Below are 23,266 nucleotides of genomic sequence, written 5' to 3' on the forward strand. Positions count from 1 at the left end.
TTTACAAGTGCCAACCTTCCTGGATGAAGGCAAATTCTCACTTTCATTTAGGTTCTTTATTACATGTAATAACAGGGAAAAAACTATCAATTATGTGTCTGGGATCATATGAGTGAACAGCAATTGTTATTGTCTTCTACTAATTTACTAGAAATGCCTATTAAATACGAAAGTCAAAAACTGATATAATGTTCAAACACATCTTTGTTGTCAGTACAACAAAAACCCAGTCCAAAACTGCAAATTCTACCTTTTTTATCCACTCAGTGACTAGTTTTAGGCCGAGACCCATTTTCAAATCATTGTAACTTAGTCAAAAATGGTATTTGACTCTGTTATGATAATTTGAAAAGGGGCTCAGCCTGAAACTAGTCATTGAATGAATAAAAAAGTAACATTTTAAAATTTGTTCTGGCTTTTTGTTGTACTAATGAACAGAAATTGCTGACCCACAGCTATTCCAGCATGCTGTAAGTTGTAAACATTTTCATTGTGTTAAGAAATTACAGTTTAAATCAGCACCTTTTATTTGATTGTTTATTATTATAATTTTTGTTAGTAGTTCTGAAATACCAATTCAAAATGGTTTATGAAATTAATATGAAACAAATTGAATATTTTGTTATGACCATTAAATTTAGTAACAATATTTGTGTCTCAATTTTCATTTCAAATCTTACTTACATTGCTGTTGAAGGAAGACTAATGTGTAAACATCTCTCCTGTGAACAGTCATTTATCATGGCTGTAATGCATGTTGGAGCTCCAGCCTGTGGAATGAATGCAGCCGTCAGGTCATTTGTAAGGTGCAATGTGTATAAAGGTGTAACTACATATGGCATCCAAAATGGAGTTGAAGGATTGGAATCAGGAAATGTTAGTATAAAGATGGTAGTATTAACTAAATTTTTAGTACTTTTGAGCCAAGTATCCAATACATAGTAGTTCTGCTTGACAAGACAACATTGATTAATCATTGTGGTTTGATCACATGTAGTATTATGATTTTAGCAGTCCTTTTTACCCTCATTTTCATACCTGTTACATCGATTTTGTGAAGATTACCAGCAATGTATCTCATAATGCAGGAAATGGAAACATTCATTACAGTACTGAAATAAAAGAACAGGTAACCACTGAGAGCAAATCGTTATATATTTTGTCTTTACAAAAATTCATTTTTGAAGTCTCTCCCATAGAATAACTGTAAACATTACTGTATAATTGGAGTGATAAAATAATCAACTGACCAAGCAGTGGCAGGAGAAAAAATGTAAAAGTTATGGAAATATGCAGGCTTTTGGAGCCAGTGCCTGCGTCTTCTGGAGAAGGGGTGAAGGGAAAGGAAGAGGGATGAAGAAAAAAGACTGGCAAGATTTAGGAAATGCGAAGGGTTATGGAAAAGTTGCCCTGAACCCCAGGCCTCTCCATTTCTTAAATGTCATCAATCCTGTTCCTTCATCCTTTTTCAATTCCCATCAACCTTTTTGCCAAAAGAAGACATCACTGAATGTGAAAGCTTGCACATTTCAGTAATTTTTGTATGTTTTTTTCCTCCTGCCCCTGCTTGGTGAGTGGATTTTTAAACTACCCAATTATATTATATTTTCAAAAATTGATTACTTTTGTTGATATTTTACCAAAACTAGTTATAAAAAACATCTTCTCACCAAGTGGCTGCAGGAGAAAACACGTAAAATTTGTGGAAATGCAAGTTATCATTTAGGATGAATGGGCTTAGACAGTGGGTATATACGGGTGAAGCACAATGTCCTGTTCCAGAACATGCCATGATGGCTTGGGGCCTCTGTAACCACATGTGTCATCTGGATTCTCCACCTGACACCAGATTCTCAGAACTCTTTAGGTGGGAACAGATGTCACAACATGTTTTTGGTTCTTGGCACCCACCTGTCCTAAATTTATGTTACTTTCTGAAGTCTCAGCATTTCTGGAAAAAGACTACCCCATCTTCCATCTTCAAGCTCTCAGGTTTTTCAGTCACATCCAGTGCAATTCTCAGCAATCAGTTTTTCCTTCTCATCTCATTCAATTGGCCTCCTCTGACACAGGCTTCCAGAAGAGTTTTCCACAACTCCCCCCACTTCCGGTACCTCAACAATCCTTCTCCTTCATCCCTCTTCCTTCCCCTTCAGCTCCAGAAGCTTGCATGGTACCATAACTTTCTTGTGTGTCTTTTCCTGCCATCCCTTCATGAGCAGCTTTTTTATCTATCCCATTATATTATCAAAGAGTTATTATTTTTGATTTACAGTGCTGGTATCTTTGTGAGTTGTTAAGTCTTCTACAAAGGTACTGCAATGAGATACAATAGCTGAAGGCATGATATTAAATGTGATGCCTCTGTCTCAGAATCAATATCTTTAAATTAATATTTGCAGCCTTTTTTTAACTGAAGGTTTTAGGTTAAGCAATCTTCAACAGTGCAAACAATTGCTATGCTGACAGCACATAGTTACAGGAGTTATTTTCAGAAATTTTGTGTTTCTGTAATTTTTTATTCATCGTTCAGTGTCTTCAGTTGTTTTAGCTTGTGGTGAAAGTTGTTTTCTGTTATGCTTTGCTTGTCTAGTTAAGCATACTTAGCTGACCACACTTTTATAACAAAGTTATTGCAATTGTAATCTTGAAAGACAAACATGTACATGGAATATATATGGACACACTGTGGTTCCTGATAGGTTATATAATGGTAAGTCTGACAGTTGATTAAAAGCAGGTATAGGTTGATAGTACACATCCTGGAGCACCAAGGAATAATTAATGTGTTAAAGGAGGGAACTGTAGTGGTAGAAAGTTACAGAGACATGCCAAGAATGTGGGTTGCAATAACTATGAAGAGATGAATACATTTGTACAGCATAGACTAACTTGAAGAAATGCATGACACCAGTATTTGGACAAGTACTGATTGACATTGAATTTCATACAGCTATCACCATGTGAAGACTGGCATGAGAAAAAGAGCAGTGATCACTTAAATCAAGGTTTCATGGAGTAGGTAATTCTTTGCTGATTTGCAATGAAGAGAGAAACCCACACACATGTTTTTGTGTTTCAGCACTCAGCCACTGGCTTTGTGATTGTCATGAAGGCACATACAAAGGAATGTTTTCTTCTTTGCTCTGATCATGTCCATGTCATAAATAAAACATGGAAGCAAAAGTCTTTTGTGGAACCACATTAAAAAGATATTTGTGCTCTAATGGCATAATTATTATTGATAGCCATTATAAAGTTCAGGTAAATAAAACACGTAACACAGCACTGGTTAAGAAACTAAAGTTAGTAGTCTTTGTAGATAGAGAACAAAAGGCACAGAATCTACAGCTTGTTGCCAACAAGGAGGTCACTTGGCTCAGGCATGTCCTGGGTGAGAGAGAGGGTGGAAGTTGTCATCATGTTGCAGAGCATCTTGAGGAGGAAAGTTTACATCTGACATCAGGTCATACCAATTTAAGAATGTGTGCCTAGTAGAGTCAGCACAGGATACTGCAGCTGATGTGCTATGACCATTTTTCATCCAAAGTGCTGGATGTGTTTGTTCAGAAGTGGGTCCTGATTGTGTTTTGCCACCTTTCAGTGTGTTGGCAATGACAGAATTGAGGTGGACCCCTGCAGTCTTTCTCAAATGATTTTACAGAAGGTATTGGGTAAAAAAATTGGTTTCTCCTGTACTTGTAGCTTTATATGACAGATTCGTTGTGATGTGCCCATCATGTTGTTAATGGTCATAGTTAGTGTTATATTTATGTGGAAGTAAGACACTGTGCTAAATTTGAAAAAGTTTTCAGAGAAAATAGGAGTAACTATGATCTTGTGTTTGGTGTATATTACATAATAAGTGGCCTGCATACAAAATTAGCTAATATACTGAATTTTTCTTCAGACTTAGGTGGAGTTCTCTACCTACCGCCAATTTCAAGAAAAGTGATCTGACATTTTATACTCATTTGCGATCACACCACACCAGTGATAAAACAAGAGTGAAATATCCACAGTAATCCTCATATTTCATAAATGGTTTGAGGCATAGGAATGAGATTTTGGCAAATGATAGCATGCAAAGAGGAGAGTATTTTACCATGTGGTTTTATGCAAAACTTCATTGTCTACTGTGTTATTCTACTCTTCTCCCTTTTGTTCTTTTCCTAAAAAGTCAGTCCTGACTGTTTTGTTTGTGTAGTCTTAAGTTTTGAAGCTGTTCCTGTCCTTCCTTAGAGTATGTTTTTTTCCTAATGGTTTGGTATAGCCTTTCTATGACACATTGTTTTAAAACTCCTAGCTCACTGCCTTAGCAGGCCGGGCCACCTAGTGGTCCTACTTCTGTTTCACTAGTTTCCCAGATTCAAAATTAACCTATTACCAGACTGCCATGATGTCTTGTAGAACTGTTGGGCAGTCTGTTTTATACGCGCCCTAATCATGATGACATCCATTTCTTCATGCAAGATCTTAGTTGGGTAGTCTTGAGGAAGGTGCAAGGCGAGTCGCACGGTTCTACCTTACGTGCTCCTTGGAGCTATGTACGTGGCAGTTGGCTGCATTTCCTCCACTGTGGACACATATTCTAGCAGTGGTCATCAGTGCCAGATATACCATAATGCCACAGAGTGGCAGAGCCTTCATCTCCTGTGAGCTACTGCAGTGTGTTGTCTGTGCCAATGACATTTGGATCTGGGATTACACCAAGAGAGTAGACTCTCTTCCCACTGTTCCCAGTTCACCTTTCCTAGCTGCTTTTATGTGCCTCCATATCTTCAAGACCCATGTCAAAATTGACTTGTAGGTGGTCAGATGAAAGAGCCACTCTACTCATTGCAGTAGTGAGGTGTCCGACTCCTCTCGCTACTGCGATATTGAGCACGTGAGGATGGTAACAGACATTACCAGATCATAGCACCAAAGAACTACTGCATTGTGCTGTCAAGCTATATGTAGCTGGCAGTGACCACTTGTGTTTGTAATCCTGAAATACCATTCTGCATCTGCGTGGGGTAGCCACGCTGTCTAAGGCGCCTTGCCATTTTTCACACAGCTCCTCCCCCCCCCCCCCTCCCTCCCCGTTGGAATTTCAAGTCCTCCCCCAGTCATGTGTGTGCGTGTTGTCCTTAGCATAAGTTAGTTTAATTTAGATTAAGTAGCGTGTCAGGCTAGGGACCGATGACCTCAGCAGTTAGGTCCCATAGGAACTTACACCAGCACCATTCTGCATATTTTGCTTTGAAGTCTCCCACAATAAAGATTTTACCACAGAGAAACAGCAGTGCTTCAAAATCTCTAGGGTCTAGAAGGCACTCAGATGCCCAGTATATAGGAATAGAAATGTTCTGGCCTGATTATATTTCTACTGTGACTACGGTGGCCACAGCTGTGAGACACTGTGGTAGCTGCACAATGTGGTGCTTGAGGGACATCTTAATGTAAACAGCAATACCTCCTCCCACTGCTAGCCTATCATTTTGCTCGCAAATGAAATTTGCTGCCCTCACATTTGTGTCATATTTCAGGAAAGTTTCCTGGATGGGGCAGATGTCAACTGCCTCACGACGTAGGAACTGCGAAAAATGTCTGATCTGGAAGCATATACTGTATGAAGGAAATGTGCGTACTGTTAGTCTGTGGATTGCATTAGGTATGGCACACTGATCTTGCCTGTTGGTGATTGGCCACAATGGCTGACTGCACTGTTGTCACAAGGATGTGCAGGAGAGTTTGAAGCAATTCTTTGACTGCTTTCAGTAGGGAGCAGAGCACATCTTGAAATCATTTGCATTTGCACCAATTTCTTTGGTTGCAGGGATGTTTGTATGACATGGGCATTCTGTCATTGGTCCACTCCTATGAATGTCTACCCTGGCTGGCTGGGCAGACCTTGTAAGAAATTCCATGGTGTGAAATTGAGTAAGCAGAGGATAACCATTTTACTTGTGGTCAGTGCTGAAAAATTATCTCTTTTGGTAACTGGTAAATTTAAAAAGTCAAGGTATTTAAAAAATTTGAGAACTCTGCTCACTAATTATGATTCCAACAGCACTGCATGGATGACCAGTTCCATCTTCACATACACCATGCATGCATTGGATGTCAAAATGGGGGCAAAAAATAGGAAAGTAGTGCTACTACTTAACAGATGTCCAGCACATCCTGATAATCTTGGCTCAGAAATATTAAGTCAGTGTTTCTGCCTCCTAATTGTATGAGTGATCTTCAACCATTAGTTGTGGGCATAACCCATTGATTTAATGGAAATAAACAAAATACTTGTCCAGAAGGCTATATTTATGCATGATAATAGCAAGAACCCAAAATCTATGACTGTAACACTTTTGGATGCTAAGGACTGTGTAGCTGAAGCATGGATGGATGTGACTTCTTTATCTATTTTTAACTGTTTCAAGAAAGCAGGATTTAACTCCACTTAAAACACACAGGAACCACAGTAGATTTGTCTGTTTTTATTATTCTAGAGTGTGTTAGTGAGTAATGTAATTAATTTTTAAGGAAAGTTGTGTAAGGTGTTATAAGAGAACAATCCTGAGAGGCCCATAAAATTTTTCAGTTTGTTTGGTTTTTAATTATCTGATTTTTGAATCAGAGAGACTACTTTCAAATGGAAGAAGCACAATGAGCTCCCAGTTGTTACCTATGTTAATATTGCATCAATAATTAGCTCCATATTTTTCCTCAGAAGACTGAGTTGATCTGCCTTCAACCTTCCACCAACAAAAACCATTAGCAACACTTAAGCTGCAGTTATATAAGTTAACAGGTCACCATAGAGGCAGATATATTATGATCAATGTAACATTTTATTTTATTTATGATTTCTGTTGTGTCTACGCACTTTGAGTTACTATTCCATGCACATGACCTTTGCCAGTTTTATCATATGTTGAATGGTGAAAAGCTGAAGTGTATTTCCAGGTGCTGGAACTGACACTTACATTTGACAGTTAAGTAGTGTGTAAGAATTGTTACTTTAAACCTGTTTTCTGGGTGAGGTGATATTCTTCCTCTCTTCTTCTACTTTCCTCTTTCTATTTTTTATATTTTGCTATTCATAGAGCTGAGTGGAGACATTCAGTTCATTATATGTTGACAGTTTCGTAAGCTTGAGTGGCCAGATGTGAGAGGCTGGGTGCCACTTGGAGGAGCCATTCTTGGTGCTAAGCGGACGTTGCCAGGACGTCGGCTGCCAAAAATTGCAGAGCAGCTACGGAAATTTGGCATACAGGGTTTGCTGATAATTGGAGGCTTTGAGGTAACGTAAATTAGGGTGTTTTGTACAGTTAAGGAAATATGCTACCCTCATGATAAGAGAAAAATCTCATAGCTAGTGCATGTCATTAAGACACTCTTGAAAATTAATTAAGCCAACTGAAATATTGGTAACTACAGCAAAACGGATACTATGCAAAGAAGTAGGTCAACGTTCTGTTTTTGTATGGTTTTATATTAACAGGAATATGAAAGTAAACTGACCAAAAAAGTTTGGTTTACAAGGTAGATTGTAGTTTTCTCCCAGCTATATCCTAAAGCATATTGTCCATCATTTATATGTGTGAGTAGGAAAATTATATAGAATAATAGTTAGTACTCATTATCACAAGTCTGCCCCCAGTAGGTGTATGGTCAGCATGACAGAATGTCAATCCTATGGGCCCGGGTTCGATTCCCGACTGGGTTGGAGATTTTTCTCTGCTCAGGAACTAGGTGTTGTGTTGTCCTTATCATCATCATTTCATCCCTATCAATGTGCAAGCCGCCGAAGTGGCGTCAAATCGAAAGACTTGCACCCGGTGACTGGTCTACCCGATGGGAGGACCTAGTCACGCGACATTCATTAATTACCACAAGACTCCATAATTCTAATTCCCCATTTGTATAACTGTATAGAACTAGAAGGCAGAGCAGCGCTTATATCTCATTGAACAATGTTACCATGTAGTTGTTACATATGAGCTTTATTTAGTAGTATTAGGTGGTGTTTGCACATTTCATTTGTTGAACAGGCAAAACTACTTCATATTTAGTAGGAGAGGCAGATTGTAATGCTCCATGTTAGAAGTGACCTTACTAAAATGAGGCCATGACTGGATGATTGTTTTATATGTAATATGCTGCAAAACTTATGTTAGCTAATTAAGTGCTACTCAGTTTGATAAAAAAAACTTTGTTTTTGAGCAAAATTAGTAATCTGGTCGAGGTCTTGGAAGATCTACATCTACATCTACATCTACATCCACATGATTAATCTGCAATTCACGTTTAAGTGTTGGCAGAGGGTTCATCGAACCACAATCATACTATCTCTCTACTATTCCACTCCCGAACAGCGCGCGGGAAAAACGAACACCTAAACCTTTCTGTTTGAGCTCTGATTTCTCTTATTTTATTTTGATGACCATTCCTACCTATGTAGGTTGGGCTCAACAAAATATTTTGCATTCGGAAGAGAAAGTTGGTGACTGAAATTTCGTAAATAGATCTCGCTGCGATGAAAAACGTCTTTGCTTTAATGACTTCCATCTCAACTCGCATATCATATTTGCCACACTCTCTCCCCTATTATGTGATAATACAAAATGAGCTGCCCTTTTCTGCACCCTTTCGATGTCCTCTGTCAATCATACCTAGTAAGGATCCCACACCGCGCAGCAATATTCTAACAGAGGATGAACAAGTGTAGTGTAAGGTGTCTCTTTAGTGGACTTGTTGCATCTTCTAAGTGTCCTGCCAATGAAATGCAATCATTAGCTCACCTTCCCCTCAATATTATCTATGTGGTCTTTCCAACTGAAGCTGTTTGTAATTTTAACACCGAGGTACTTAGTTGAATTGACAGCCTTGAGAATTGTACTATTTATCGAGTAATTGAATTCCAACGGATTTCTTTCGGAACTCATGTGGATCACCTCACACTTTTCGTTATTTAGTGTCAACTGCCACCTGCCACACCATACAGCAATCTTTTCAAAATCGCTTTGCAACTGACCTTACTAGACAGTAAATTACAGCATCATCTGCAAACCACCTAAGAGAACTGCTCAAGTTGTCACCCAGGTCATTCATATAGATCAGGAACAGCAGAGGTTCCAGGACACTTCCCTGGGGAACACCTGATACCACTTCAGTTTTACTCGATGATTTTCTGTCTATTTCTATGAACTGCCACCTTCCTGACAGGAAATCACGAATCCAGTCGCACAACTGAGGCGATACCCCTAGGCTCGCAGCTTGATTAGAAGTCGCTTGTGAGGAACGGTGTCAAAAGCTTTCCGGAAATCTAGAAATACGGAATCAACTTTAGATCCCCTGTCGATAGCGGCCATTACTTCGTGCGAATAAAGAGCTAGCTGCGTTGCACAAGAACAATGTTTTCTGAATCCATGCTGATTACGTATCAATAGATCGTTCGCTTCGAGGTGATTCATAATGTTTGAATACAGTATATGCTCCAAAACCCTACTGCAAACGGACGTCAATGATATAGGTCTGTAGTTAGATGGATTACTACTACTACTCTTCTTAAACACTGATGCGACCTGCGCAATTTTCCAATCTGTAGGTACAGATCTATCTGTGAGTGAGCGGTTCTATATGATTGCTAAGTAGGGAGCTATTGTATCAGCATAATCTGAAAGGAACCTAATCGGTATACTATCTGGACCTGAAGACTTGCCTGTTTCAAGCGATTTGAGTTGTTTCGCAACCCCTATGGTATCTACTTCTAAGAAACTCATGCTAGCAGATGTTCGTGTTTCAAATTCTGGAATGTTCCATTCATCTTCCCTGGTGAAGGAATTTTGGAAAACTGCGTTCAATAACTCCGTTGTAGCAGCACAGTCATCAGTAACAGTACCATCGGCACTGCGCAGCCAGGGTATTGACTGCATCTTGCCCCTTGTGTACTTTACATATGACCAGATTTTCTTTGGATTTACTACCAAATTTCGAGACAATGTTTCGTTGTGGAACTTATAAAAGGCATCTCGCATTGAAGTCCGTGCCAAATTTTGTGCGTCTGTAAATTTTAGTCAATCTTCGGGATTTCGCATTCTTCTGAACTTTGCATGCTTTTTCCGTTGCCTCTGCAACAGCGTTCGGACCTGTTTTGTGTACCATGGGGGATCAGTTCCATCTCTTACCAATTTATGAGGTATGAACCTCTCAATTGCTGTTGCTACTATATCTTTGAATTTGAGCCACATCTCGTCTACATTTGCATAGTCAGTTCAGAAGGAATGGAGATTGTCTCTTAGGAAGGCTTCTAGTGACACTTTATCCGCTATTTTAAATAAAATAATTTTGTGTTTGTTTTGGTGGATTTGGAAGAAACGGTATTGAGCCTAGCTACAACGACTTTGTGATCACTAATCCCTGTATCAGTCATGATGCTCTCTATTAGCTGTGGATTGTTTGTGGCTAAGAGGTCAAGTGTGTTTTCGCAACCATTTACAATTTTCGGAGAAAGCATTTAGGACAATCTCGGAAGATGTTTTTTGCCTACCACTGGTTTTGAACAAGTATTTTTGCCAACATATCGAGGGAAGGTTGAAGTCCCCACCAACTATAGCCGTAGGAGTGGGGTATTTATTTGTTATGATCTAGTTTGGTTCTGAGAGCCATACAGTGGACAAGACAACATCCAACTGATGAGCAAATCTGCAAAATTGTGAAAGATGCTATAATGACAATAACAAATGTTATCAATAAAATTTCCAACTCTGTGAAAAATAAGACATTATGATGAGCATTCCCTTTGATAGAGGCAATTTCCCATTCTAGCAAATTGCACATTTCATTTCAGTAACATACTTTCAGTATGAAGATACCCTGAAAAAATAGACCAGCTGTTACAGTTCTACATAAAGTCTGATTGTGATTTCATGAGTGCAAAAATGTACAGAGGTGCACAGCAAGCATTTTTAACACATCATAATTTTTAAACTTTTATAATTTTAAGAACTGCTCTCTAATTCTAAATAAAAGTATGTTTTCTGTTGTTGAATGTATATATTATTGATGTAGGGGCACCTTTATCTTGGAAGGATTGTGGCTGTTAATTGCCCCGTCCTAAATTCACTCTTGTTTTTCACTGGAACTGTCTGAAGAACTCTTGCAAGTATTTTTCATTAACCATTTCACATAGTGTTCTTACTACAAAATTCTTGCTTTGTGATCTCGGCTGTATGCCTCACAAGATGTACCTCTTTGACAGCATTCAGTAACAGTACTTAAAGTATCTTGACCATTCTATTCACAGCTCAATGTAACTGAGAGAGAATTCTAAGTGGAAGTCATTCATGTGCTGGTGCCACTTCACTTTGCTATCAATCTTGATGTCTATGAACCTCATACATGAGGTCTTATCCAAAACAGTGACATGTATGGACATGGCATATTAATAATTCAGCTGTTCTTTACCTTTTATTCATTTTCTAATATTTCTTCTTCTCCAGATCTTGCATATAAATAACAAAAGCTACATTACATTTTAAACTTAAACCAAAAAAAGGTATGGAATCCAAGCTGAATTATAACATACATATTGACTTCTCAAATATACATCAAACAAGCTGCATCAAGAAGTTCCATCAATGATCAGTGCTAGCCATAAAATTAATTTCAAAGAACATCTCATTTGCTTTTCATAGCATGATGGGCACTGTCCATGTATTAATTCATACACCATGTGATCAAAAGTATACAGAGTGGTTACACAACAATAACATCCCTGTTATGGACTGGCCTCCACAAAGTCCTGACCTGAATCCCATAGAACACCTTTGGGATGTTTAGGAACGCTGACTTCGTGCTATGCCTCACCCTTTGACATCAATACCTGTCCTCAGTGGAGCACTCCATGAAGAATGGGCTGCCATTTTCCAAGAAACATTCCAGCACCTGACTGAATGTATGCGTGCAAGAGTTGAATCTGTCATCAAGGCTAAGGGTGTGCCAACACCATATTGAATTCCAGCATTACTGATGGATGGTGCTATGAACATGTGAGTCATTTTAAGCCAGGTATCTGGATACTTTTGATCATGTAGTGTTTGAACTTGCTGCATCTTATGGCAAGCTAGTGAACCTCGGAACTACTATTTTCACGTCTAAGGTGGTATGTCCTCTCATGAGGTTGCTTCACTCACCATCTCATGCTGAAGACATACATTGCCTACTAACATTGCTCGAAACATGCAAATAAAATTAACAACTCCATACAATACCTGCAACTTTATATTCAATTCCTTATTTTATAACTTTTGAACAGTGAGTATCATTTATCAATAAGAAGATATTTGGTGGTATGTGTCACATCATATTTCCCTATTCAGACAAATGAGCTTACTGTAAGTCCCCCTTGTCAGGACCATAGAGGAGTATTTCAGACATCAGTCTCGGAAAGGCATTTTCTAAGAGAGTTATATGATTCCACGTAGAAACAAAGTTTTTATTTAATTCACCAGAAATGCTCAGAAAATGATTGTTAAATAGTGTATGTATATCTGCCTGATCAGATACAGAAATATTTTTACAATGAACAGACTTTATATTGTTGACCTTGTGCTGCTGACCAGGCACTTCCTTCAAAACTGACCATATGGTTTTAATTTTAGCCTTTTAATCAGTTATTCTATTTGTGTATCACATACTCTTTGTCTTCCTAATAGTATTTTTAAGCAACTTACAATACTGTGTGTAATGGGCTACTGTCGTTTGATTGTGACTACTTCCAACATTTTGATATAATTCCCGCTTTGTTTTATGTGATATCATCCGAATAGTCAGCCACATAGGCTGCCCTTTACTGCTAGTATCCTGTTTAGAATGTTATAGCAGAAAGAAACTCTCAAAGAGCATGAGAAATATGTTAAGGAAAGCATTATATTTGTCATCTGTTGCGGGACATCGATGGTCGAACCCAGGACTTCAGATGGCTGAGTTGAAGCCGGTACCCACCGCGTCTCTTTTCGTCAGGGGGTTGAGCAAGTTCAATAGCATCAAGGGGTAGTGCAGAGTGATACTGTGGTATTTGGAAGCATTGCTTTATTCAGCTAGTTTACAGAAGCGTAATGTCGGCACACGGTCTGCGCGCTGTTGTGTGTGTTCAGCCACCTCAGCACTCCTGGACTGCCGACACCACAGATGCAGTCATCAAGGCCGCCCAACGATGGAAGTAAGCTGTGCTCGCCCAGTTGCCGCTCAGTGAGGTGTAGTGACTGGCACTGTTTCTTCCGTGATTCCGGAGACTGTTACAGTCCCTGGTCCCCACCGCCCTCCATCCCGTTTGGCCTGCTCTGTCTGACCAAAGGTGGTTGTACTGGTCACCCATGGCCCTCAGACTGCCGCTGCTCCCAGGACAGGACCAGACTCAAACCCGTGCCCTCCTGGATGCTGTGCCACAACTTGCCGCTAGTGGTGCTTGCCAGATGGCAACACCCGCCGCTGACTCTCGTGCTGCCACAGCACTGCTGTGCCCCCTGCAGCGCATGCCTCGCCCAGACCCTAGTGCGCCAAGTGGGAAGCGACGTGGCCCATCATGGACCTGCTGCAGACAGCTGTCACTGCCCTCCTTCAGGCAGACTGTGCATCTCCAAGTATGCGGCTGCCATGATATACTGTCCTGGTGTTGTGTCCCCAAAGGCGGAATACAGCCGAACAAGTACATAGAAATAACGTACAGGTTTACACAGAATATTTACAACATCACTGCCAGACTTGCCCCTATAAGTGTAGACCAGCACAGGTCCAACCCAACTCTTGACTGATCTGACATACATTTGTCTCTAGCCAAAATTGCCTGTCTATTTATAGTGCTTTTCCCCTCACTTCTGATGTAGTGTCAGAGAGAGACAGAAACTATGGCAGGGGTAAATTCCCATACGTCAGCCATTTACACCTCGCCCTCCTGGATCTGGCGTAGTGCCCCCACCTCATACATCACAATAACTTCAAGCAACGCTACAGTTCCCTGCCTCGTTGTTTCTTCACACTAAACACATTACGTGTGCTATAACGCTACTGCAGCTCCACACCCTGTTTACTCTGCTTGTTCTACTGGCTGCCGACTATTATTACACACTGTCAGTGGCCCCAGACTTCATTGCCTAACCGCGCCTTAACTGAATTTTCACGAAATTCCCCTTTTCTACGACTAAGACTAACACTGGTGCAGCACCTCTGTGTTATCGGCACTATAAACATCCTGCCACTCTTGTTCCTTCATTAGGTTTAAAAATCTTTCTGTTGCCATTGGATTAGCTTCCCTACATAATTTGTAATTATATATAACATTTGTTTGAGTACAAAAGCCTTTTAGGGTTAAAATTTGTGCATCATGGTCTGAAAGGCCATTCACTCTTTTTACTAACAGAATACCCATCTAGTAATGAAGAATGAATAAAAATATTGTCTTTGGCTGTGCTACTGTTTCCCTGCAACCTGGTTTTTCCTTTTCCTTGCACATTGGTTTTTCCTTTTCCTTGCACAATCATATAAAAATTATTATTGAAGTCATGACATATAACTAATTTTTGGCACTTCCTATAAAGTAAACCAAGAACCCTCTCTCACTTGAGCAGAAATTCTTGGAAGTCAGAGTTAGGAGAACTATAAACAACAATAATTAGAAGTTTAGTTTCACTAAATTCACCTGTTGTTACACAACTGTTGCTGTTCAGTCCACTGCCATGATATGTCTCTGGACTCAAATGGAATACTTTTTTTTTACATACAGGGCCACTTTCCCACTCTGCAAAGAACTCCTTGAAAAACAGCCAGCTAATCTATATCATGGTAAAGGAAGCCACTGAATTGTCAAATAATTTAAGTGGTGCTCTGATATACCAATAATGCCAGACCCAACATCTGTAAGCAGTTCACTAACTTTATCTCTAATACCTCTTATGTTTTAATGAAATATGCCAATTCCTTCTCTACTTGGATACCTCCTCTGAAGGTGATTCCTTTGTTGGAGGGACTTCCTTTAAGCAGTTATACCTATTAGCTGACTTCAATCTAAAAAAAGGTGCAGCTCTAACACAAACTACTGGAGGAATTTTTCCATGAGTGATCCCACCACCATCCACAACACTGTCACCTATAAGCTCTTCCAGCCTCTGCTTCTCAAATCTATTGAGATGCAGGCCATGCCTAGTAAAACACAATGCACTGGTAGATTCAACTGGCACCACTGCAAAGTGACCCATGCCCTCCGCCATCAGTGCCTTCTTCAGCCCCATATCTAAATCACCTCCCTGCAAAATCTCCAATCTGATAACAGTCAGCTGTTTGGACAATTTCATGTCTGCACCACCAAAGTTATTTATCCTGATGTGTGTATTACTTACCCATTGCCTAACTCCCTTAAACATTCCAAAATCATGTGTATGAAAGGCTATGCTTTATCAAATTCATCTTTTCCTTTGTAGCTCTACTACACTAATATGTTTACCAACAGATTGGTTCCTATGCTTGCCCACAGTTGTTACCCCGTAGCTCAAGTTAGTTCAATTCACGAGTCAATTCTAAGAGACAATATATGCATATCAGTTGCCTTTCCCCATATCTAGGGCATGCTTTATGGCAGTTCAATATTCTTGGCCATGTTACCTAAATGTAACGATATACTTCCAGGAGATGGTGCCTTACAGCTCTTCTGTATTTGAAAGCTGACATATTACCACATTGAGCTGTGGTAAAATCCTTTATCTATACAACCAGTTTCATTTGTCAAACCATCATAAGGTTCAAAAAGTACTTACAGCCTCACATTAAGCAAAATATAAGATCATTAAATCATCAGGTGACAAAATCATGAATAATGCACTGTTATCATATAATAATATAAATTATGCCATCAGTTCATAAAAGCCGTATTAGAGAGTGCATACATTCATGTTAAAACATCTGAGTGTATACATTCCCGAGCACAGTTTTTGTAGATTCACACCATTATTCATATTACAATACGGTAACAGTGTATGATTCTGTACAAAAAATTCATGATCTATTCCCACAAAATTTTTCTCTGCTTACCTTTCAATTATTGTGCATGGTCTCCTTAAAAATACTCTCCTCCACAACAAATATACTGCTCCCAAATGCCATTTCCACTTCTGGAAGCAGTCTTCTTTTGCAGGATTGCAGGAAGCACAATCTGAAAATTTCTTGTAACTCATCTATTGTTGCAAATCTTCATCCTTTCAAGAGGCTTTTCAGTTTTGGAAATGAAAAATAGTCCACAGGGGCCAGGGCTGCAGAGTACAGAGGACGAGGTAGCACAGTGATTTCATTTTTTGTGCAGTAGTCACAACAACAGGGATGGATGCACAGGTTTATTATCATGATGCAAGAGCCATGAACTGTCTTACATTTCAGGCCATATCCTTCTAAAATTTTCTTGCAGGAATTGCAGCGTGTCCTGATAGTACCATTGATTAACAGTTTGTCTGTAGCATGAGTTCATGATGAACTCATTGGCATGAGTTCATGTTGAAGTCATCCTTCAAAGTCAAAGAAAACTATCAGCATGGCTTTGACAGTTGACCTGACCTGATGAGAATTTTTTGATTTTGTAGAACCTTTCCTGACCGTTTGTGAAGACTGAACCTTGGTCTCAACATCATAACCGTAGACTCATGTCTCATTACTAATTATGATTCTCTTAAGGAACATCTTGTTCTCATCTGTGCGACTCAGAAGCTCTTCATTTATTGTGAGGCGAAGGTCTTCCTGATCTTGACTCATGAGCTGTGGGATGAACCTGGTGGCAACACAATGCATTCTAAGATCCTGTGTCTGGAATTCATGATGTGATCCAACTGAAATGTTACATTCTTCTGTGATCTCTTGGATGGTCAGTCTTCAATTGGCATGCAAAATTTCATTGACGTTCCTGATGTGTCTGATCGATAGATGTTGAAGGGTGTCCTGAACAAGGGTCATCTTTAACTTCTGTCTGGGAATTTTAAATCATATGAAACATTCATAACACAGAGTACAGCATAAGCACACATCACTGTAGGCTTCCCGTATAATTTGGTGTGTCTCTGTAAAGGTTTCCTTGAGTTTCATGCAACATTTAATGCAGACACATTGCTGCTCTAACTCTGTCATCTCAAAATTCACAAACTGTGAAGCACAATATACAACAATGAAACTTCTGGTAATTACACATTAAACATGCATAGATGTCAAACACATTATGCTCCAACACACCACTGGTGCAAAATTACCAACATTCTGGAATTTTTTGAACATGGTTTCATGGTTTTATCACTTGATGATAATGATTTTACATTTTTCCTAACTTGATGCTATGAATATTTTTATGAACTTTATAATGGTCAGACAAGTGAAACTGGTTATACAAATAAAGTATTTTACCAAACATTAAAGGCAGTAATATGACATTTTTCAAGGACTGGTACACCATCCAGCTTCACTATCCACTATTGTAAATCAATTTTAACATGATGTTTAAGCAGGAAATTTAACTCTAAGATTGCACAGTCACCCTCACCGCAATGAGGCAAAACTGCCATACAAACGCGGAAATTTCTTATACCAAAGCAAAACCTCCATACTGCTGATCACAGTGAGCACACATCATTTTGACTCACACCAGTTAACTTACATCATGGTGGGCTCAATCTCATATTCTCCATGATATCCACACTTGCTATAGACACCTGTGAACCCATGTACAATAAAACCTTACACTTCTCTCACTGGTGGCACCATGCAGTGACTCTGGAGCACCCCACCCTCTCCCCCACCCCTCACCAAATGCTCAAATGCTGTTAAACAGTGAATTACTATTCCCACTCCATGTACACATATCATTCCCCATGTTAGGGTTTTGCCTGCAGTCGCATTCTGGAAGCCCCATTTTTTCACATTTCCCACGTTGGGACTCTCTGCTTTTCCACCATCTATGATCCTTTTCTCCACACCTCTAACATTTAAGACCTATGCTAAACATTGGTTACAGCATCTACATCTACATGACTACTCTGCAATTCACGTTTAAGTGTTGGCAGAGGGTTCATCGAACCACAATCATACTATCTCTCTACTATTCCACTCCCGAACAGCGCGCGGGAAAAACGAACACCTAAATCTTTCTGTTCGAGCTCTGATTTCTCTTATTTTATTTTGATGATCATTCCTACCTATGTAGGTTGGGCTCAACAAAATATTTTGCATTCGGAAGAGAAAGTTGGTGACTGAAATTTCGTAAATAGATCTCGCCGCGACGAAAAATGTCTTTACTGTAATGACTCCCATCCCAATTCGCATATCATATCTGCCACACTCTCTCCCCTATTTCGTGATAATACAAAATGAGCTGCCTTTTTTTGCACCCTTTCGATGTCCTCCGTCAATCCCACCTGGTAAGGACCCTACACCGCGCAGCAATATTCTAACAGAGGATGAACAAGTGTAGTGTAAGCTGTCTCTTTAGTGGACTTGTTGCATCTTCTAAATGTCCTGCCAATGAAACGCAACCTTTGGCTCGCCTTCCCGACAATATTATCTATGTGGTCTTTCCAACTGAAGCTGTTTGTAATTTTAACACCGAGGTACTTTGTTGAATTGACAGCCTTGAGAATTGTACTATTTATCGAGTAATCGAATCCCAACAGATTTCTTTTGGAACTCATGTGGATCACCTCACACTTTTCGTTATTTAGCGTCAACTGCCACCTGCCACACCATACAGCAATCTTTTCTAAATCACTTTCCAACTGATACTGCTACTTGGATGACCTTACTAGACGGTAAATTACAGCATCATCGGCGAACAACCTAAGAGAACTGCTCAGATTGTCACCCAGGTCATTTATATAGATCAGGAACAGCAGAGGTTCCAGGACGCTTCCCTGGGGAAGGAATTTTGGAAAATTGCGTTCAATAATTCCGCTTTAGTGGCACAGTCGTTGGTAAAAGTACCATCGGCACTGCGCAGCGAGGGTATTGACTGCATCTTGCCGCTTGTGTACTTTACATGCGACCAGAATTTCTTTGGATTTTCTACCATATTTCGAGACAATGTTTCATTGTGGAACCTATAAAAGGCATCTCACATTGAAGTCGATGCCAAATTGCATGCGTTTGTAAATTTTACCCAATCTTCGGGATTTCGCATTCTTCTGAACTTTGCATGCTTTTTTCCGTTGCCTCTGCAACAGTGTTCGGACCTGTTTTGTGTACCACGGGGGATCAGTTCCATCTCTTACCAATTTATGAGGTATGAATCTTTCAATTGCTGTTGCTATTATATCTTTGAATTTGAACCACATCTCGTCTACATTTGCATAATCAGTTTGGAAGGAATGGGGATTCTCTCTTAGGAAGTCTTATAGTGACACTTTATCTGCTTTTTTAAATAAAATAATTTTGCATTTGTTTCTGGTGGATTTCGAAGAAACGGTATTGAGCCTAGCTACAACGACCTTGTGATCACTAATCCCTGTATCAGTCATGATGCCCTCTATTAGCTGTGGATTGTTTGTGGCTATGAGGTCAAGTGTGTTTTCGCAACCATTTACAATTTGTGTGGGTTCGTGGACTAACTGCTTGAAGTAATTTTTGGAGAAAGCATTTAGGACAATCTCGGAAGATGTTATCTGCCTACCACCGGTTTTGAACAAGTATTTTTGCCAACATATCGAGGGAAGTTTGAAGTCCCCACCAACTATAACCATATGAGTGGGGTATTTATTTGTTACGAGACTCAAATTTTCTCTGAACTGTTCAGCAAGTATATCATCGGAGTCTGGAGGTCAGTAGAAGGAGCCGATTATTAACTTAGTTCGGCTGTTAAGTATAACCTCCACCCATACCAATTCACACTGAGTATCTACTTCGACTTCACTACAAGATAAACTTCTACTGACAGACACAAACATTCCACCACCAATCCTGCCTAATCTATCTTTCCTGAACACCGTCTGAGACTTCGTAAAAATTTCTGCAGAACTTATTTCAGGCTTTAGCCACCTTTCTGTACCTATAACGATTTCAGCTTCTGTGCTTTCTATCAGCACTTGAAGCTCATGGACTTTCCCAGCACAACTACAACAATTTACAAATACAATTCTGACTGTTCCTTGATCCAAGCACGTCCTGTATCTGCCATGCACCCTTTGAGATTGCAGCCCACCCCGTACTTTCCCGAGGCCTTCTAAACTAAAAAACCTCCCAGTCCACGCCACACAGCCTCTGCTACCCGTGTAGCCGCCAGCTGAGTGTAGTGAACTCCTGACCTATTCAGCGGAACCCGAAATCCTACCACTCTGTGGCGCAAGTCCAGGAATCTGCAGTCAACACGGTCACAAAACCGTCTGAGCTTCGGATTCAGACCCTCCACCCGGCTCTGCACCAAAGGTCCGCAGTCAGTTCTGTCAACGATGCTGCAGATGGTGAGCTCTGCCTTCATCTCGCAAGCAAGACCGGCAGCCTTCACTAAATCAGATGGCCGCTGGAATCCAGAGAGAATTTCCTCAGATCCAAAGTGACACACGTCATTAGTGCCGACATGTGCCACTACCTGCAGCTGGCTGCACCCTGCGCTCTTCATGGCATCCGGAAGGACCCTATCCACATCAGGAATGACTCCACCCGGAATGCACACAGAGTGCACACTGGATTTCTTACCCTCCTTAGTCGCCATATCCCTAAGGGGCTCCATTACGCGCCTAATATTGGAGCTCCCAACTACCAATAAGCCCACTCTCTGCGATTGCCTGGACCATGAAGGCTGAGAATTATCCTCTGAAACAGGGCAGGCAGTTGCATCTTGGTTAGCCAGAGACAGTGCCCGAAACCTGTTTGTCAGACGCACTGGGGAGGCTTTCTGATCAGCCTCCAGGGACGTCTTTCACTGCCTGCCCCACCTTGTAACGACCTTCCAATCAACCACAATCTAACTATTCCTACGCTGGTTTAGTTGCTATGCCTTCAGGTAGCACTTAGGAAATTTTGTTCATATGTTTTTGACATATTATGTGACAACTGTCACAAAAAATATATGTTTGTAATTCCCTCTGTTCTGTCCTCATTCAGAAGGATGCTTATGGTATAATTGCTTTCCATCAACTAGTACATAGTAACATTCAGTTTTAGACCAACATTATTCCTGATATACATCAATGACTTTCCCACTAGTGTTACTCTTGGTGAACAAATTTCTTCACTGATGTCAGCAAAATTATAGTCACTGAGAAAACAAGAGAATTCCTTGCCGAGAAAGCAAATGAAACTCTCAAGGAAGTTTATGATTGGTCAATAAGCAATAAAGTGCCATTGAACACAAAGAAAACTAATGCCATGAATTTCAGTTTGAAGAGGAAAAATGAAAATGTCAAATTAAATGTAAATGGCACCTCTATAGACTGTGTAACAAATGCAGAATTTCTAGGAATGATTATTGATTGTCAGATGGAATGGTGTGAACACACAAAGGTACTTGCGAACAGAATGTCATCAGCTTGTTATGACCTTAGAATCCTATCATCAGTGTGTAACATGCAGTGTCTTTTAGTTACATTTTATTCATATGTACACTCAGTTCTTAGCTATGGCATTCTTTTTTGGGGTACAAATGCACAAAATATGAACACAATTTTCAAACTCCAGAAAAGAGTCATAAGAATAATAACCAAAAATACTAGTCATGCACATTGTAAAGATCTGTTCAAAACACTGGTGATTTTAACTGCTCGTTGTGAATACATTTGCCAGTCAGTTATACACATCATTATTTGTGAAACCGTCATAAATGCTAGGAACAATGTATACTCAAAAACATACATTTGAAGAATGAGTGCTCCACAACACAAGAAGACTGCAGAAATGGGTATAAACAGATGACATTGGACAAATGGCTGCTGAAAACACCAGGTAAAGCTGATTGTTCCCAGGCTCCCAGTACATGGAAACTGACTAACTTGAATAAATGGATAGTGAAAAATACCAAACTCACTCTGTCAACTAATATTTCTTTTTTGGGGATAAATGTATAAGTGGTTCTGGTAGGGTGACATGTCCATCAAGCGTTCAACAATCCAAATGCACTTTCAAATTAATTCAGCAAAACTTTCAAAGTCTTGGCAATAAGCACAATGAGTTGAATACCATTGCAGCAATTGATAACCCTGATATTTTAGTTATAAGTGAACACTGGTACACAGATGAGCTAATTAGTGTATGTAAGCCACTTTCCATGATCTTTTGCTCTGCCTTCAGTAGAAAAGAGAAATGTGGTGGTGTGGTAGCTATCTTTGCAGCCAGTGCTAGTAATTACAGTGTAATAGTTGTCAGTTCTTTCAGTATTGAGGGTGTAATAGAACTAGCAGCAATTAATTATAAGTGGGGGAAAGAGAACTTAATTATTATAGGCCTATACAGACCTCCATCTGGTAGCCTAGATAGTTTCTTTGATGTTCTTAATGACCTGCTTGTTGACATTGACAGTAAACATTGGTATAAAAATGGCTGGGTTAATGTAATACTAACTGAAGATATAAACATTGAATTGCTGTCCAATGACTCCATGTGTAAAAAACTAATGCTAATACAAGCTCACTTTAACTTAACATTTCTGATAAACGAGCCCACTAGAGAGGTCAATAGTGTTAAATCATGCATTGACAACATTATAACTAACATGTCCCACTTTACATGCAGTGCATCAGTTCTGAAGCTTGCCATTTCTGACCACCACACAGTACAGGTATTGACAGAAGCTGAAAATCTTCATGTCAATAGAAAAGAGAAACAATATGTGACAAAAAGTATCACCAGTGATGACAGTGTTAAAGATAACAGTTTGCTGAAAAGCTTACAATGGGGTGAAAAAAACAGCACTGCTTTCAGTGATTTTTCATCAGATTCTTATTATTGCTTCAGTGTCTCATGTTCATAAATGTCCTTTACAGTAAATGACTGCCAAAAGATAAAAAAAAAAAAAATACTGGATAAATCATGATGTAAAAACAGCAAGAGAGAAACTGAGACTTTTCCAATATGCAATGATAAATAGTAACAATAACAATAGACTAAAGTTAGAATTTAAGAACTGTCAGGATTACTATAAAGATCTTCTGCTAGAAACTAAAAGTAAATATGTAGCCACAATGTTAAGAATCTCTTCTAACACAGGTTTAGCTGTTTGGAAAGTGATAAATAGCTTTAGGGATTGTAAGGACAGATCAACAAGTGATTTTAC

General features: G+C 39.6%; 1 protein-coding gene across 1 annotated transcript in view; it reads left to right on the plus strand.

Moving 5' to 3' along the window:
* The window catches only part of LOC126267969 (ATP-dependent 6-phosphofructokinase-like), a 368,583-nt gene that overhangs the window by 260,495 nt on the left and 84,822 nt on the right, over nucleotides 1-23,266 (plus strand). The window contains exons 9-10 of the mRNA XM_049973318.1: nucleotides 733-876; nucleotides 7,127-7,285. Coding sequence (XP_049829275.1) covers nucleotides 733-876; nucleotides 7,127-7,285 — 303 coding nt within the window. The remainder of the gene's footprint in view (nucleotides 1-732; nucleotides 877-7,126; nucleotides 7,286-23,266) is intronic.

Source organism: Schistocerca gregaria, chromosome 1 (assembly GCF_023897955.1).
Source record: "Schistocerca gregaria isolate iqSchGreg1 chromosome 1, iqSchGreg1.2, whole genome shotgun sequence".
Taxonomy (NCBI): domain Eukaryota; kingdom Metazoa; phylum Arthropoda; class Insecta; order Orthoptera; family Acrididae; genus Schistocerca; species Schistocerca gregaria.